The 17651-nt window shown below is 49.7% G+C and overlaps 1 protein-coding gene across 1 annotated transcript; it reads left to right on the top strand.

The window, feature by feature from the left end:
* The first annotated feature begins 669 nt into the window (after positions 1–669).
* MCM5 (minichromosome maintenance complex component 5) lies at positions 670–16424 on the top strand. Its single transcript, XM_050926444.1, has 17 exons — positions 670–808; positions 1006–1193; positions 2330–2456; positions 2623–2751; positions 4030–4202; positions 6431–6586; positions 7137–7303; positions 8112–8283; positions 8475–8586; positions 9422–9565; positions 9988–10053; positions 11063–11239; positions 11748–11860; positions 13277–13405; positions 14540–14682; positions 15361–15488; positions 16003–16424. Exons 2-17 carry the CDS (start codon positions 1027–1029, stop codon positions 16102–16104), a joined length of 2205 nt encoding a protein of 734 aa, XP_050782401.1. The 5' UTR covers positions 670–808; positions 1006–1026; the 3' UTR covers positions 16105–16424.
* The last annotated feature ends 1227 nt before the right edge of the window (positions 16425–17651 follow it).

Raw genomic sequence — 17651 nt, 5'->3', positions numbered from 1 at the left:
AGGTGACAGTTATACATGGGCAGTCTGTGTTACTGTGGTCCTGGGGCCCAGCAGGACAGGCTGTATCGGTGTACGGACCAAGGGACAGTTATACATGGGCAGTCTGTGTTACTGTGGTCCTGGGGCCCAGCAGGACAGGCCGTATTGGTGTATGGCCCAGGTGACAGTTATCTGGCGCAATCTGTGTTACTAGGGCACTCGGGCCCAGCAGAACAGGCCATCTCGGCACAGTATGGACCAGGTGACAGTGATGGAGGGCCCAGGTTACTGCAGCTGATTGGCACTGGCTGCAGCCTGCAGCTGCCCTTTGACTCCCAGGCCCGCTGGAGCGATGGGCACCTGCCCTGCGCCCCTGACCCCAGAGGGCTGGTAGCTCCGCCCACCCATCACTGGTCGCAAAGACAGAGCCACGAGCAGCGGTAGGAGCGCCCGCCTCGCTCCCCCTCGTCCGGCCCAGAATGGCTCGGCCCAGCCGCCATCTTACTCCCTCCCCTTCATTTGTCACTTCCCTCCAATCGGGTTTTCGCGCCAAACTGCGCCTGACCACGTGAGGGCGTGGAGGGGGCGGGGCTTCAACTCCTCCGCCAATCCTCTTCCGTCTCCATGGCGACTTCCCGCTCGCTCCGGATCAGGCTGGACAAGACGGAACTTCGCTGGGCCAATCACCGGCGTCAAGCTCCAGATTGGCCAATAAGGGCGCGCGTCTCCCACCTCGGTGTAACGTTTCTTAGTACCCCGCCCACGCTATTCCCAGTTTTGCCGCGAAAACTGGCTGGTCCGCGCGTGTCTGGTACTGGGGCGATACGAGGTGAGTGAGCCAGGGGGTAGCGAGTTATCAGGGGATCTGGCAGGCGGATGGGGGAGGGGGGGTTGGTTGGGGGATCCCCGGGGGGCGGATGGGAAGTGGGGCGGTAGATAGGGGTTATTGCACGGGTGTGTCAGAGGGGAGCGCTCTCTGCGGAGAGAGCTGGGCTCATCGTATCCCCTTCTCCGCGGCTTGCCCAGGGCGGTGGAGCAGTCTTCGCCATGTCCGGCTTTGACGATCCCGGCATTTACTACAGCGACAGCTTTGGGGGCGACCCGGTGGCAGATGAGGGCCAGGTCCGGAAATCCCAGCTGCAGAGGCGGTTCAAGGAGTTCCTGAGGCAGTACCGGGTGGGCACGGACCGGTCTGGCTTCACCTTCAAATACAGGTGCTGCTGAGACAGAGAAGGAATCCCTCCAGCCAGCTCTGCCTTCGGCTATCTACCTTCTCTTCTCTCTTTGAAGGGGCAGCTGTTAACTTTCCTTCTAGTGTGTGTCCAATCTAAATAATCGTTAGCGCTTACATAGCACTTTCACCTTTAGCTTCCGAACAGCATTCACTAGATGGTCAGTGTCGTCATCGCTGTTTGTGCAGGTGGGGAAACTGAGGCACCGAGAGGTGTGGTGATTTCCCTGGGACCACACAGCATGCCAGTGACAGAGCAGAGCTTGAAAGCTGGTTCTCTAGACTCCCTGTCCAGTGTCCTATTCACTGGATTATGCTGCCCTCTATGGCCTGCGCTGCAAAGTTTGGCTCTACATCGGAATTTCAAGTCCCCAGTTTCATGTTTTAGGGTGTTTAAATCTGGGGTTTAGTTTGGGTTTCTCTTTAGTGTAAGTCAATAACGGGTTTTCATCCCATGTGTTTTGAGGTCTGTGAGAAATCACTCGGTGGATTAAATGTATTTCTACTTCATGTATTTTTAAACTGCAAGGTCCGTGTTCCTTTGTTTATAAAATAAGTGCTGAATGATCTGCAGGATGCAGGGAAATAAAGAATGGGCACAGATCACCCAAGAGACTGAGAAATAACCAACCATCCATCTTTTATTTCCCTGCATCTTGATTTTGGAGGTGAACATCAACACTTCTTATTACATCATGCATTTTAAAATCCATAATTTGAGTGTGACAGACCTTAGCATTTGTGCTTGAAGTACATATGTGCACATTGGCACTAAGTGTTACACGTACCATCTGGGCCAGGTCTGGTTTCATTTGAACACAATTTTAGAAAGTGGATTTGAATGCCCTGTGAAAAATCTGCCCAGTAGTCTGTCTCCATTTCCTCTGTATCCCTTATGGCACTCTTGTCACTTTCCTGGATCACCTTCCTTGCCAAGAAACCTACAAAATCTAACCATTCTGCTTCCAACTGAACCAGAGGCTCACTTTGAACAATTTATAGGGTGGTGGCTGGGTCCCTTCTGTGGCTTTTCCTTGCCCCTAGGCTTGCTGACTACATGCATTTGCTAAGATTTGCCTGATGCTTTCTGCCTCAAGTCTTACTCTTGTCACCTCGCAGGGATGAGCTTAAACGGCATTACAACCTCAGCCAGTACTGGATCGAGGTGGAGATGGAGGACCTGGCCAGCTTTGATGAGGACCTGGCAGATTACCTGTACAAGCAGCCTGCCGAGCACCTGCAACTGGTAAGGATGGGGGATACCATGGAAAGGAGGACATGGAGGACTACTGTAAGAGCAGTCTTAGAACTGGCATACTGCCAGCTAATCATAGACAGTCAGGTAACCACAATAGCCCCAGGGATTCTTCTTGGTGTGAATGGCAACTTGAGCTGTGTTATTCCCTCCCCAGCTGGAGGAGGCGGCAAAGGAAGTAGCAGATGAGGTCACCCGTCCTCGCCCGGCAGGGGAGGAGACACTTCAAGACATCCAGGTCATGCTGAGGTCGGATGCCAATGCAGCCAATATCCGGAGTCTGAAGGTGAGCTGAATCCACTCATGATATGGAGCAGTGGGGACAGGAATTGTCCACTGGTGGATTTGACTGTGACGAGAGCTACTAGAACCTGATGACTTGCTCCAGGCTTAGCTGTGGGGAGAGGGGTTGGGTTGGATAAATGGTTTGGGTTTTGACCCCTCTCTGCTGTTTATCAGAATAAGACTGTACCAGATGACATGTATTTGACTTACTACACTTGATGGGACTCATTAGTCTTAGGGCTGCTTTACACAGTTGCTGTAATGCTTGAACATTGGTTTGAGCCAGTACAGTTAAAGCAGTACATTCCCTCAGTGTAGCTACATTAATGCTAGTATAAACATGCTTATGCTGCTATAGCTTATTCCCATAAATTTAGGAAAATAAGCTATACCAATGCAAGGCACCTTTATGCAGGTATATCCATATCCATGCTAGAGGGTGTAGCAGTGTAACTACTTCAGTAAAATATCCCCCTCCCCCCAATTGAAGTAGTTATATTGATACCAAAACTGTGTGTATACCAGGTCTTTATAGCTCTGGTACCTGTTCTGGGGGCAAAGTGTCAGTGGATGGGTATTCTGATCTGTCCGTTAGATGGTGAGAATTATTTCTGCGTCTCTGAGAGTCTTTCTGGGGAACACTGCTTTCTTCACCACAAACTTCTCCCTGATCAATACAATGCAAAATGCAGCTGGAAGAAACATGGCTTATTAAAAAAGCACAGCCCCTTCCCTCTGGTCTGTGGCTGTGTAGTGCCACTTGCTTTGTCTGTGTGGGGGGAATGGCTGCTTCCCTGAGATGCACCCCACAGCTTTGAACCCTACTGAGTTACAGGAGAAGGGCTTGGAAAGTGAGCAGGCCCGAGCGGGGGTTCAGCAGAGCACTGTTAAGTATGTGCTATGAGCATCATCTTGAGTCCAGCTATTTCATTTTTCATTTGCATATGAAACCAAGGAGAATAACTGACCTGGTAGGCTTTTGTATGGATCCAAACTACTGACCTAAAATATTCTGTGGGGAGGGGGGTGTGTGTGTGTGTGTGTGGAGGGGAGAGATGGTCTTGTTAATTCCACACCCACCTTCTTGATTCCCTGTATGGGCAGCTTTCCCCATGTTTCCCACAAAGCATCATACTCATGATTCTGGCTGCTTTGTGTGTGAAGGCTGCTGTGTCGTGTCTCTCTCTTCTCCCCGGCCCCCCCAGTTCTCTGCCATGTTGGGGTTTCCCTTCTCCCTGTGTGAGATGTTTTCTTACCACCTCCACCTCTCCTTCCTCAGTCTGACCAGATGTCCCATCTGGTGAAGATCCCTGGGATCATAATTGCTGCTACTGCTGTGAGAGCCAAAGCCACCAAGATTGCCATCCAGTGCCGCAGCTGCCGTAACACCATCAGCAACATCACCGTGCGCCCCGGCCTGGAGGGTTATGCCCTGCCCAGGAAGTGTAATACGTAAGCAGTGGGAGTCCTTTCAGGGATCCTGGGTAGGATGGGGAGACCCAGGAAGACTGAGTAGAAATTTGAAGTCCCCCTGGCAGTGGATGCTGCATGAGTAGGTCTCACCTGGTCCTGGGATCTAGGGGACTGCCAACCAGCCTTTTGCTGGATGGAGAGTCCTCTGTACTCATAAATAAGTCGGTGGTGACTAAGTTAGTTGAGCTGTGAATTGAAGGCCTTGCCAGGTCTGCATGTGTTGGGGGTTAGGGTGCATCTGACAAAGTGGGTATTCACCCACGAAAGCTCATGCTCCAATACCTCTGTTAGTCTATAAGGTGCCACAGGACTCTGTCACTTTTTACAGATCCAGACTAACACGGCTACCCCTCTGATAAAAGTCCTTAAGTACTTCCTGAGTACCAGTGGGCTGCTCACCTGGTCTGAGCTTTAAAAATAAATGGTCCTTGTCTCCAAAAGCTTCCAGTCAAAAACGAAGTATTAATAAAAAGGCAGTCTGATTGCTCGTTACCAGACAAGGCATGCCGTTTGGGGGCATGTGTGTGTAAAGATAAATGAAATGCCCTGCTAGGTCATCTGATCCCATTTAATTAATTACCCTCCCCTGTCCCCAGTGAGTGAATTGTTCCTTACAATGAGTCAGATTGTGAGGCACTTTCTTGCACTGAGGCTATGGCTACACTACAGTTTGTCGGCAGAACATATAAATCACCCCCTGAGCGACGTAAGTTACACGGACATAAGCGCCAGTGTGGACAGCACTATATTGGCAGGAGAGCTTCTCTCGCTGACATAGCTTCTGCCACTAGTGGAGGTGGTTTTATTATGCCGACGGGAGAGCTCTCTCCTGCTGGCATAGAGCATCTTCACCAGATGCGCTGCAGTGCTATATCTGTAGACATGCCCTGAGTAATACCTTACTCCACAGTATCCCCACTGAATTCAGTAGGGCTATTTATGGTGTAATGTAGCATTCAGCATGAATAATGATATCCTGAAATGGCTGTATGCACTTAGGATGGGCTTCCCCAAGCTGCTCTTCCAAGGGATTTGGATGCCCAATTTCCATTAGACATGCACAGGAGTCGTGTGTGCCAATCTCTAGGCAGACATGCCAAACCTGTGGAAAAAAATGCAGAAATTGGGCTTGTTTTTGGCTTAATTGGCTTGTGAGCTGCTTGTTTAGCTTTTGGCTTGTAGCTTGTTGCATCTTTTTTTTGATTGGCTCCCAGCAGGCAGGGACAAGGGAGAGAGAGAGTCAGGGGTGCACGGCGGGCCCAACACAGTCCCAGACTGCATGCTGGGGGGATCTAGTCACCTAGAGTGTTGAGGTTCTTAGGGATTGGCTTGTCTTAACCTTGTTTTGAAATGGGCTGAGCTTGATTTTTGGTTTATTGTGAAAGTCAAGGTGCTTATTTACCACATGAAAGTTGGCAGCTGTGTCTCTAGGTGCCTTTGGAAATCTCAGCTTTTGTTGAAAATGACTTCAGCGTCCCTTGGGGAACCATAGACCACGCTAATAAATATCAGTGTCAGGATGTTGTTCAGCCTACACTTTCCCTTTTATAGTGTATCCCACTAACCCGAACTAAACCTTCTGGTACAACTGTAAATAGCTCTTTGCTTCCTTTGTGTTATAGCCTCATAGGCTTTTGTCCCCATTTAGTTGTTACTTGCCAAGCTAAGCATATTTAAACCTCTAAAATCTTGCCCCATCAGTTCATCTCTTTCCTGTTAGTTTATTTTTTTTCTGAGCTTTCTATTCTGCCTCCCTTTGTCTGTCTAGCTCTCTGGGGCAGGGACTGGTTCTTACAGTGTCTCTAAACAACACCCAGCCCAGTGGAGCCCTGATCTCAGTTGGGGCCTGTAGCATTTCTCTTGTGCAAATAGCCTTTTCCAGTTTGTCACTATCTTATCAGAATTCAGCATCACAGTCTAAGGTAAGGTGGCTTTTTACTTACCAGATCTGCCCACTTCGGGAGCTTCCATGGGGAGACTCTTCTGGGCTTAAAGGTAGGGGATCCCAGCATGCCTTGCTGCCTGCTTCACTTACAGATCACAGGGCAATGCTAAATAAAGGCAAAATTCAGCCTGTGTATTTACAGGGCACTATTCTCCATCACATCACTGGATGCAAATAGAGCTTCCGGTGGTCTCTCCTGAGTCCTAATGCCACTGACTAGCTTTGTAATGATCTGTTTCTTTAACATTCCTCCTTTGCTCAGGGAACAGGCCGGCCGCCCAAAGTGCCCCCTGGATCCATACTTCATCATGCCGGACAAGTGCAAGTGTGTGGACTTCCAGACCCTGAAGCTCCAGGAGTCTCCAGATGCTGTGCCACATGGGGAGATGCCCCGGCACATGCAGCTGTACTGTGACAGGTAATGCCAGTTTCCCTTGCTTCCTGTCCTGAGGGTTGTTTCAAGGAGAGTCAATGGCAGATCCAGCCATTTGCTGGATGAGGTGATCATCTGGGTTTGGATGTATGTTGGGGGCGTGCTTGTCTCCCCAGCTTTTTGCTGGGGGGGAGGATTGGTGGGAAATGGATATAAACAAGGTTTTGGAATCTTAGTTGATCCATATTTACATACCTACCTCGCAACAATTCCATGGGGCTTAATGGTTTGCAAAGTGCTTTGACATCCTTGGATCGTGTGTGCAAAGTTGCTCAGTTTGCCTCTCCTTTCATGATGATAACTGGAGCAGAAGAGGCTTTTCTTTTTTTGTTGGGCTTGAGGTGAAGATGGTGACTTTTGGTGTGAGGTTCCGTTGTCTTGAGCAGCAACTTCCATGGTTCTCCACTGCTAGGAATCTAAACACCTTGTCTAAGTTCGGATGGGAAGGAGAGGAAGAGATGAAGAGGGTTTTCCCATCTTCAGTAGCCTCCCATCCCATGCAGAGCTAACACTCCTCTTCCCTTCCTCCTCTCAGGTATCTGTGTGACAAAGTCGTCCCTGGAAACAGAGTTACTATCATGGGCATCTATTCCATCAAGAAATCTGGCCAGACCAAAAGCAAAGGCCGGGACAACGTGGGAGTGGGAATCCGAAGCTCTTATATCCGTGTGGTGGGGATCCAGGTGGACACCGATGGCTCAGGCAGGACCTTACTTTGGTTTCCTCTCTGGCTGAGGTTATAACATGGAGTTAGACAATCCTCCATTCTGAACAGCGTTTACCTATGACCTCCAGCTAGTGATGCCATGGACAAGAACTGCTTTTCCGTACAAAACTGCAGCACACTTCTGCAAATTCCAGTCATGTAGCAAAGGTCAGACAGGATGTAGCATTAGTCTCAGGTTCCCTGTGTATATGCGCTTCTGCTTTCTTACACAGCTCTGTGCTGCTTGTGCTTGGTTAAATTTAAACAGGGAATCTCATCAGCTTTAAAAATACAGCTCATATTTCAAAAGCACGCTCATTTTTTGTTCTGCTCTCGATTCTCCACCCACCCCCAAAACATCAGGCATAGCTTCCTCCTCCAGATCCTCATTTTCCTCCTCCTAGCATCAATCAGGCCTCTTGAGCCTGCTCCCTACATCAGGCAGTGATCCACGTCACTCTCCTCTTTGTCTGTTGCATCTCTCCAAGGTTGGTTGCCATCAGCTGAACCAAATGTAAGTCTTGCCTCTGCATTGCAGAACAAAACTAATGCTTTAAGGTCCTTTACTCAAGGCTGCACTCTCAGGTTTCAATAGCAAACTCTGGTCCATGCTGTGTATTGTTAACTCCGCCACACTTTCCTTGCGAACTCGTAACGGTGTTGGTAAAGTAGTGCCCAGACCCAAAGCTGTGCCAGACAGGTAGATTCTGGAGAAAACTCTGGTGGCCAGCCAGGCTTGATCTAGGTTCATCTCTGATGGTGACAGGTGCTCATTCACAGTTTACTTCCCTCCACCCTTTCTAGGCCGCAGCTTTGCCGGCTCTGTGACTCCACAGGAAGAGGAGGAATTTCGTCATCTCACTTCCATGCCCAACATCTATGAGACTGTCGCCAAGAGCATCGCGCCCTCTATCTACGGCAGCACTGACATCAAGAAAGCCATCGCCTGTCTGCTGTTCGGAGGCTCCCGCAAAAGGTCAGGGAAACGAATCCGACTGGGCACAGTGGGAAGGGAGCAGGGGCAGAGATGCAACACAAGGCATAAAACCCTTCTGGGATCCTTTTGTGTTTCATAGAAGCAGAAAGTTTTTCATGTCCGTGATGTTTTTGCTTGTGCATTGTCTAATCAGAATGCCCTTCACCTCCCCCTGCTGCCTTTCTCTGCAGACTTCCGGATGGATTAACCCGCAGAGGGGACATTAACCTGCTGATGCTGGGAGACCCTGGCACAGCCAAGTCCCAGCTCTTGAAGTTTGTAGAGAAGTGTTCACCCATTGGGGTAAGTGTCCTAGGTAACCCAGGTTACTTCTTTACCATAAGGCGGAGACTTTGTATCAAGGCGAGTCGGTTTCTTTTTGCTTCATGCGTCATTGAGACTCGGAGCCAGTAGATGATTCTATTGATGGTTCATGGGGCAGAACAGAAGCCAGAGTGTGCTCTGCAGGGCTGATGAGCTCTTGGGCCTATTGATCACAGTAAACAGCAGAGAAATGTGCATAAGGTGTGGGCAAATATGGGTCAGAACCAGAGAGCCCTTCTCACAGGGTCACTTTCTGAACACAGCCATGGTTTATTGGAATATTTAACTGGGCATATTTTCCCAGCCTGTTGTCCAAGCGGCTGAGCTGCATATAACAAACTGAACTAACAGGGAGGTTGGAAGGTCAGGTGAAATAATTTTGATTGACTGCATCTGTCAGACACCAAGGTCCAAGCTGAGACTGTGGAATTTTATTTGCATCCATGTTTTCCTGCTTTCTTCATTGACACTTGTATCTGGGCACTTTTCTTCCTCTTCAGTGGGCTGCAGAATTGTTTCACTCAAGTGACCAAATAAACTACTTTTTGTATTTAATAGCTGCATCATCTGCCTAGGAGCCCTCTAATTCTTTTAGCCCAAAATCTGGCTAAGTAAAGGCCTCTTACTCTGTGTCTTGAAGGCTGCCTCTCCAGGGCTCAAAATCTCATCTCGCAGCTGCTGTTCTGGCCTGTGGCTATTATGAGGCCGAGGTCACAACCCTGCTCTTGGTTTATTTCATTCCCTGGCTGAGTGAGGCAGATTCAGGATGGCCATGGTGCCTGACCTGCTGTCCTCTTTGTGGCCATTCCCTCAGGTGTACACGTCGGGGAAAGGCAGCAGTGCAGCTGGCTTGACAGCCTCGGTGATTCGAGACCCTGCTACACGGAGCTTCTTCATGGAGGGAGGAGCCATGGTGCTGGCGGATGGGGGAGTGGTCTGCATTGATGAATTTGACAAGGTACAAACATAGCATGCAGAGGAAGAGGCCGTGCAATGTTTTCTGAGGGTGGTGTGAAGGGAAGGGCCTTGGACGGAACTGCTGCCTGGAGAGAACTATATGTGCTGCTACAGGAAGGAAAGGGCGTTCCCTTGGAGGGCAATGTTTTGTGCTACAGTGTGGAAGGGCAGGGGTTGTTTGCAGTGGATGGAGACCTGTGCCCTATAGGGAAGGGCAGGAAAAGGAGCTGGCATCAAGAGGCAATTGCAAGAGAACTCTCAATTTGTGTGCATTAAAAATATGTGAAACTTGAGTGTGCTGGAGGAGGAAACAGTGGTGGCTGCATGAGGCTGTCCAGTGAGCCAAGGCCTCAGAAAGGGCTATTCAGCTGAAATTAAATGGATATGAACTATTTTATTTTTCCCTCTTCACCCACTAATAAGATGCGGGAGGACGACCGAGTGGCCATCCATGAGGCTATGGAACAGCAGACCATCTCCATCGCCAAGGTGAGCTGCCAGCAAACAGCACTGGCCTCCAGCCTGCGTCTAGCCCTCTGTGAAACTGCAGAGCTGCTGCTGAGACTGGGGGAATGTAGGGGGAGAAGGGGGTAGGAAAGACTGTATGGATAGGCCTCTGTATCCAGCTCAGGGCTTCTTGCAGAGCAGAGTGACCAGCTCTCATGGACCCAGGGGCCCTTGCCAGAACGTGGCTGAGCCTCAAGCATTGCCCTGGGTTCCCTGCTAATCACTGGTTTGACAGATTGTATGTTCTTTAGAGTTTGGAGCTACCGACTGCTCTGGTCTGGGAGCAGCAGGCCCAGCTCTGGGGCGATGTCTCTGTCCGAGAGAGCCTAAAGGAAATCCTTCCTTCTTCAGCTCAGCATGACTGGAACCAAACTCCCTGTCTTCCCTCCCAGCCACCCTTCCTGCTGGCAACTCTGCCATGCCCCTTGCCACTCAGGCTCATGCCTCAGTGTAACTTCTGACTCCTCTCTCTTTCTCCTGCTGCCCTAAACTTGTGCATTCTGCTCTCGCCAAATCAAACCACTTGTCCCTCTCCATTTCCATCATTAAACTTGGGATGGGATGACTCCCTTGAGCACATCTGGGGTGCGCCCCACGGCCTTGTCACCTCTCTATAGCGCACCGCTCATAATGTTGGCGTTCTGTATTAAACGTGGCTTCCACTGATGGGTGACTTTAGTTTAGGGAGGTCGTCCTCAAATGAGGTTTATGTGCCTGTGCAGTCCCAACCCCCTGTGCTTATCCTGCCAGCCTCCACCAGTGAGGACGCTTCCCTGGCCAACTGGATGCCACTTATGAAGCCTTATTTAAATGCTGGTGTGTGTGAGAACCAGAGGCAGAGGAAATGTTTAAATAGCTTTCCCCACCCCTAGCCATCCCGGGATGCTTTTGTGTGATCCTGATGTTGTACCCTGCATTAGGAGCTGTATTAAGAGCCAACAACATGGTTATTGTGTTGTGGGGCTTGACCTCCACTCTATTTCCCATGCAGGCTGGTATCACAACCACTCTGAACTCCCGCTGCTCTGTCCTGGCTGCTGCCAACTCTGTCTTCGGGCGCTGGGATGAAACCAAAGGCGAGGAGAACATAGACTTCATGCCCACAATCCTGTCTCGGTTTGACATGATCTTCATTGTCAAGGATGAGCACAATGAGGAGCGAGATGTGGTGAGGGCAGGCAGCAGGCTAGGTGTTGTGACTTGCCTGGGGTGGGTAGGACACATGCAGGAGGATTAGCTGGGAGCAGTGTTGGGGCAGAGGATTTGTGGAAGGAAGCAGTGGAGGAAAGTGTCTGCCCAGCTCACCTCCCACGTGTGTCCAATGCCAAGTGGACTATTTGTTTTTTAAGTACCTTGCAATGGATCTGCTACCTGTTGCCTTTCTTTAGCAGGGCTGAATACAGCACAGCCGCTTTGGGTCTAGGGAAGGGAAAAGAAATTTGTCAGGGACTGAAAGACAGAATTAAAGGTGTCTCCTGTGGTCCCAAACTCTGTGCACTTAGGTGCTGTCAGGTCAGAGCTTTAGAACAAAGTGCAAGGCCTGTCTGTTCTTCTGGCTTGCCCCAGATGAGAAGGGTGGAGTTGGCTTTTTCTCTTTTGCCCTGGCACCTTCTGTCTGTAGCATTTGAAGGGTGGAAGGAATTCTGTTATCCACCTCTTCTCTGCACTGTTTCTAGACGCTGGCCAAACACGTGATGTCATTACACGTGAGCGCCCTGACACAAACCCAGGCAGTGGAGGGCGAGATTGAACTGAACAAGCTGAAGAAGCTGATCTCCTACTGTCGAACGTAAGTCTGCAGTGACTCTTGGGTGATATGACGACTGGGCCGGGCAGCAGAACCACATGCAGGCTGCAAAGTTTGCTGGGAACATCCTGCATGGTGCCATGCTGATGTGTTCTCTGCCGCTCTCAAACTCCTGCTGGGACTTTTGGTTATGCTCAGCAATTCTGGACCTGCCGCTGGACTGGTCACCTCCTTGAAGTGACTTCACTTAGGCTGGCCCAGTGTCAGACCTTTATTTCCTTAGTGGGGCATATCATAACCTAGTCCCAGATTTGGACCTTAGCGTCCAAAATATGGGGGTTAGCATGAAAACCTCCAAGCTTAGTTACCAGCTTGGACCTGGTAAAGCTGCCACCACCCAAAAAATTAGTGTTTTGGGGCACTCTGGTCCCCACAAAAACCTTCCCTGTGGACCCCAAGACCCAAATCCCTTGAGTCTCACAACAAAGGGAAATAAACCTTTTCCCTTCCCCCCTCCAGGTGTTCCTGGAGAGATACACAGAAGCAACCTCCGTGAATCTAAGCAGAGGGATTCCACCCTCCCTTGTTTCCAGCCGGGAAACACAAGCACTTCCCTCTTCACCCAGAGGGAATGCAAAGTCAGGCTAGTAAATCTAACACACACAGATTTCCCCCTGACTTCTTCCTCCCACCAATTCCCTGGTGAGCTGCAGACTCAATTCCCTAGAGTTCCCCACTAAAGAAAAACTCCAACAGGTCTTAAAAGAAAGCTTTATATAAAAAGAAAGAAAAATACATAAAAATGGTCTCTCTGTATTAAGGTGACAAATACAGGGTCAATTGCTTAAAAGAATATTGAATAAACAGCCTTATTCAAAAAGAATACAATTCAAAGCACTCCAGCAACTATAGACATGTAAATACAAAAAAAAAACATATAAATCACTAGCTGATCCTTTGTACTTACAACTGGGAAACAGAAGATTAGAAAGCAAGAAATAGAAATCCCCTCATAGCCGAGAGAACATACAGGCAGAAGACCAAGAACAAAGGACTCACACACAAACTTCCCTCCACCCAGAGTTGAAAAAATCCTGTTTCCTGATTGGTCCTCTGGTCAGATGCTTCAGGTTACTTTTTTTTTCAGGTGAAAGAGACATTAACCCTTAGCTATCTGTTTATGACAGGGGGCATCAGCACTCCTCTACAGTCAGCCCTCAGTGTCTTGGGTTATTTCCATCCCTGGTTCCAAGGAGGGCAGGGTCACCTCCGAGGTTCTGTTTGAGATACCAGCTGGTATCAGTTCTCACCAAGGCCTGGATTTTCACAAAATCTGGCCTGGATTGTGGTGGCAGAGGAAGAGGCTGCACCATTTCACTGCATAGGTAGGGGGTAGCACTGTGTCTTTTTTTCCCAAGTACCATCTGGTTCATGGCACTTCCCGTTCCCTTCTGACAGGAAGTGTGGCCCACGCCTTTCGGCAGAGGCTGCAGAGAAGCTGAAGAACCGCTATGTCCTGATGCGCAGCGGGGCCCGCCAGCATGAGCGAGAGAGTGACCGCCGGTCCAGTATTCCCATCACCGTCCGGTGAGAGCACACATCCTCCCGGGTGCGGGGAGGGACACAAAGGGGATGGGAACCCTACATGCTTGTGGTAATACTACAAAGGGAATATGGCCAGTGCTGCCCACGCCCCCTGAGAATGGAATAGGCTCTGGGTGACCCCAGGCCTGCATTGAGTTGGACCCTGTTAAAGCCACCAAAGCTGAGTATGTGCTCTAAGGCTCTTCTGTGGCTGCTCCTCTCCTCATCTCCCCCTCTGCCCACCTAGCTGTCCTTATCATTACTGCCTTCTGCTGGCGTAGGGATCATGAGGCTCCAGTGCAGGCTCTTACACATGTGGAGTAGCATCACACAGACCTGCAACTTCCATTGTTGAGAGCTTCACTGGAGGCAGAACCACCTAAGGGAAGGTGGCTAGGGCAGAGTAATGACCTGCAGATACCAGTGTGTCTCCAGGCTGCACCTGGGTCTTGCTTATGGTGGGAGTGGAAAAGGAGAGGACTGCTCCTTCTGGCCAGAGTTTTGCCCCCCCAATTTCCCTTCTCTCCTATTTTTAATGGACAACGGTGGCCTGAGCTAGCAGTGTGTCTGCATAGTGGTAACTGTGCACAACTATCCAGTGCTTGGGGAGGGCCCTGCCTTGGGTTAGGTGTTTCCCTTGAGTGGGAGTGGGAGTCATTGGGGAAAGAAGTAAGACTCATACATGAGGCCAGAAGGGACCACTGTGATGATCTAGTCTCCCCTTCTCTAATGCAGGCCAGAGAACTTCCCCCAAAATAACTCCTAGAGCAGATCTTTTAGACAAACAGCCAGTCTTGATTTAAAAATTGCCGGTATGGAGAATCCACCAAAACCCCTTGGTAAATTATCCCATGGGCCAGTTGCTGTCACTTAAAAATATACGCCCTATTTCCAGTCTGTGTCCAAGTGCCCCACCCCCATTAGATAGGATGAGTGTTGTGCTTTGCGCAGCTGGGGTTGTCTGGGATGTGATGACCCTTCCCCAGCTGGTAAAGGACTGTTTTACTCAGTGCTTCGGGATGTAGGCAGCAGGCAGTTTGTGGAATGGAGGAATTTCCTGACTGAGGCAGGCAAGGGTTCTGGGGGAGTGGAGGCCCATGGTGACTTTGTTAGAAAGAGCTTCCTTGTGGTTCCCAGGCAGCTGGAGGCCATTGTGCGGATTGCAGAGTCCCTCAGCAAGATGAAGCTGCAGCCTTTTGCCACCGAGGGAGATGTCGAGGAGGCCTTGCGGCTTTTCCAAGTGTCCACACTCGACGCAGCCATGTCAGGCAGCTTGTCAGGTAAGGCCCTGAGCAATGTGTGTTACCCCTTCCCCCTGGAAACCTCTTGCAGTGTAAATCATCTCCTTTGAGCTCACTCCCCTCTTATCTGAGTGTTCAGAATTAACCCCATCCCTCTAGGGGGGGTGCACTACACAGCAACCTAACCTGGTGCTGTTGTGATGGTGACTCCCCCGGGCAGGGTAATGCGCAGGGCTACATGTGCCCCTCATTCATTCTGTGGCATGTCGTCATGTCCCTGTAGTCCAGGCAGAGGGTTAGTATAGTGCCTAATGCTCCCATCTGAAGGTGGGGGGAGCGTTGACTCACCCCAAACCCCAGAGGAGGTGCTGAGTCTGTGTGTTTCCTGGTTCAGAACAGCAAGCCCAGGAGCTATTGGGGTGTGAGGGCTGGATCCCCAGCTACCCCATATTTCCATGGGGAGCAATGGGAAATAGCCCCTTGACTCTACTGTTCCTTTTGGAAACCAAGGCTTACCCAGGGGATTTGCAGAGCAGTGTGTTTGTCAGAAGTTGAGATGAGGATTCAGCCTGGATGTTGCTATTCGGTTACCTTTTTGCTTGCCAAGGGTTGTCCACAGTCTCTTGATTTTGTGTGGATGGGGCAGATTGGAGCTTGCGCAGTATGAGCGAGGTCTTTGGAGGCGCAGGGATCTCTAATCCAGTGTCTCCTCTCTAGGAGTGGAGGGCTTCACGACACAGGAGGACCAGGAGATGCTGTCCCGCATTGAAAAACAGCTCAAGCGCCGCTTTGCCATCGGTTCCCAGGTGTCAGAGCACAGCATCATCCAGGACTTCACGAAACAGGTGAGCCTAGCAGATGTAGACCGTGCCCGGTGGGGCAGTCTGAAGAGCTGGGAAACAGAGAATCTACAAGATAGCTGTGGCTATGAGGACCCTTTCCTAAAATGTGGCCAGGCTCCTTCTGCTGCTTGTGTACCATCCCAGTCAGCTGAGTGCCAGGGAGTGGGGTGAAACTAGAGAGGTGGGTGACTGTCTAGGGAATGCTGTAGGGGTTCTGCATTCTGTGCAGCTGTGTTGACCCTGGGACCCCACAGTGCCCGACTGCAGTTCCAGCTTCTTCCACTCTTTCCACTTATATTGGAACAGTCAGAATTCCAATCAGCGACGCAGAGAAGAGTTCTTCCTGTATTAAAAGGCCCTTCCCTATGTAAACATCTGTCAGTCTGGAATGACTTCAGTGTTCTTACTCACTGGGCTATGGTGCACCTTCCTGGGTGGGCTGCAGCACCAACCACTTAAGGCTGTACTATGAAAGGCTCATAAGGAATTGTCATTCTCCTGCACCTCTTTCTTCCAGAAATATCCCGAGCATGCCATCTACAAGGTGCTGCAGCTCATGATGCGGCGTGGCGAGATCCAACACCGCATGCAGCGGAAAGTCCTCTATCGCATCAAGTAATCTGGCTTCCTCACCCTCCTGCTGGTGGCCAAAGCCATCCCAGGGGAACCGGGGCTAGCTGCTGTGGATGAGGATGCTCCTGAGTTCCAGCAAGGTCTTAATGAAGAAGGCCCTGTAGTGCTTACCTCTCCTGTTCATGGAAGATGCCTCCAGCTAGGCAGCTAAATAGGAGGGCACCTCAGGTTTTAACTAAATTGATGACAGGAAGGTCTGTTCCTCTTGTATTGCAGCTGTTCCAGGGAACATCATGATGACATTTTAATAAAACATTACAAAGCTTTTAGTTGCATTAAAACTTCAAATAAAAGATAACGTTGGTACCAATGGCTCTTGTGGTGTTCTGAAGAGAGCAGTGGGCCAAGTTTCATGATTACGCAGGATTCTCCATTGCCTTGTGATCTGTTCTGCTTTGCTCGTGACTATGCTGGGGCTTCCATTTGCATTCCCTGGTAGCTGAGCCATTAGACACATTTCCTCCTTCAAAATGGGCCTTCAGTCCCTGTTGATTGAGGTCACACATATGCATGTAAGTGCAAGGAGTGGCTTTCCACAAGAGTTGATCTTTCCCATGAAACATAAACCTTATTAGTGCAAAGACATATTATGCAACCTGCAGCATTGGGCCGAGATGTATTGACAGCACAGGAGTAACTGACTAACCCTAGGATGCTGTTGTTTCTCTATATGAAGCAAAGAAGGAAATCTGTTACTTCAGATGAAGAGCAAGCACTTACTTGTTAAGCCCTTCTTTCAGTGTCTAAAGGTATGTAGCTGTCCTGTGAGGATTAGCTCGGATACAGAGGCAACCACCTCCTATTGTTACGTGTGTTTGGGCAGTCCTGATTCCACACACACATCACAATGGGTTTATCCTGCAGATAGGCTCTTTCAGGATAGTTCTGTCCCAAGGCAGTGTGGTGATGCAGCATTATCACAAATGGAGTGATAGGTCTCCTAGCACTCACTGGCTCCTAGGGGCAGCATAAATAGGGGTGAGAATCTTGAGTGCAGGACTTAAAGTCCTTAAGGAAGAGTTATACTTATAGCATTTTCAGAATAGAGACACCTTAGTCGGTGCAAGCAAGAAGGAAGCAACTTACACACACACACACACACACCCCAAAAATCCCAAGGGGTGGAATATGGAGGGATTTCTGCGGTAATACATACCCATGGCCAGCAGAGGCCACTAAAGACCTAAGAACACCTTACTGTAATGCTACAACCCTAGAACAGCTCTGGACCATAACTGAAATGGAGAGGTGGGGCATTCTATTTATGAAAAAAAGTAATCATCTTCAGTTGGAGAGTTGCTAGTCCTAACCTCTTGGTATGTGATTGGTCACATGGGACCTTTTGGCTGAGGAAAGTTTCCCTACTTATTCCTTTTTTTGGTAGTGAAATTCCAGCATAGTTGTATTTATTACACTTCCTGGGAGACTGCGAAGATAGAGAAAGGCCTGAGCTATCGCCTTTGGATCTGGATTCTACCCCCAGTAGGGAGAGTTTGGATCCAGGATTTTGGTTCAACTACGGTCTAATGTTCT

The sequence above is a fragment of the Gopherus flavomarginatus genome, chromosome 1, assembly GCF_025201925.1.
Source record: "Gopherus flavomarginatus isolate rGopFla2 chromosome 1, rGopFla2.mat.asm, whole genome shotgun sequence".
Lineage (NCBI taxonomy): Eukaryota > Metazoa > Chordata > Testudines > Testudinidae > Gopherus > Gopherus flavomarginatus.
Note: the sequence above shows the minus strand (reverse complement) of the source record. Positions and strands in the feature narration are given on the sequence as shown.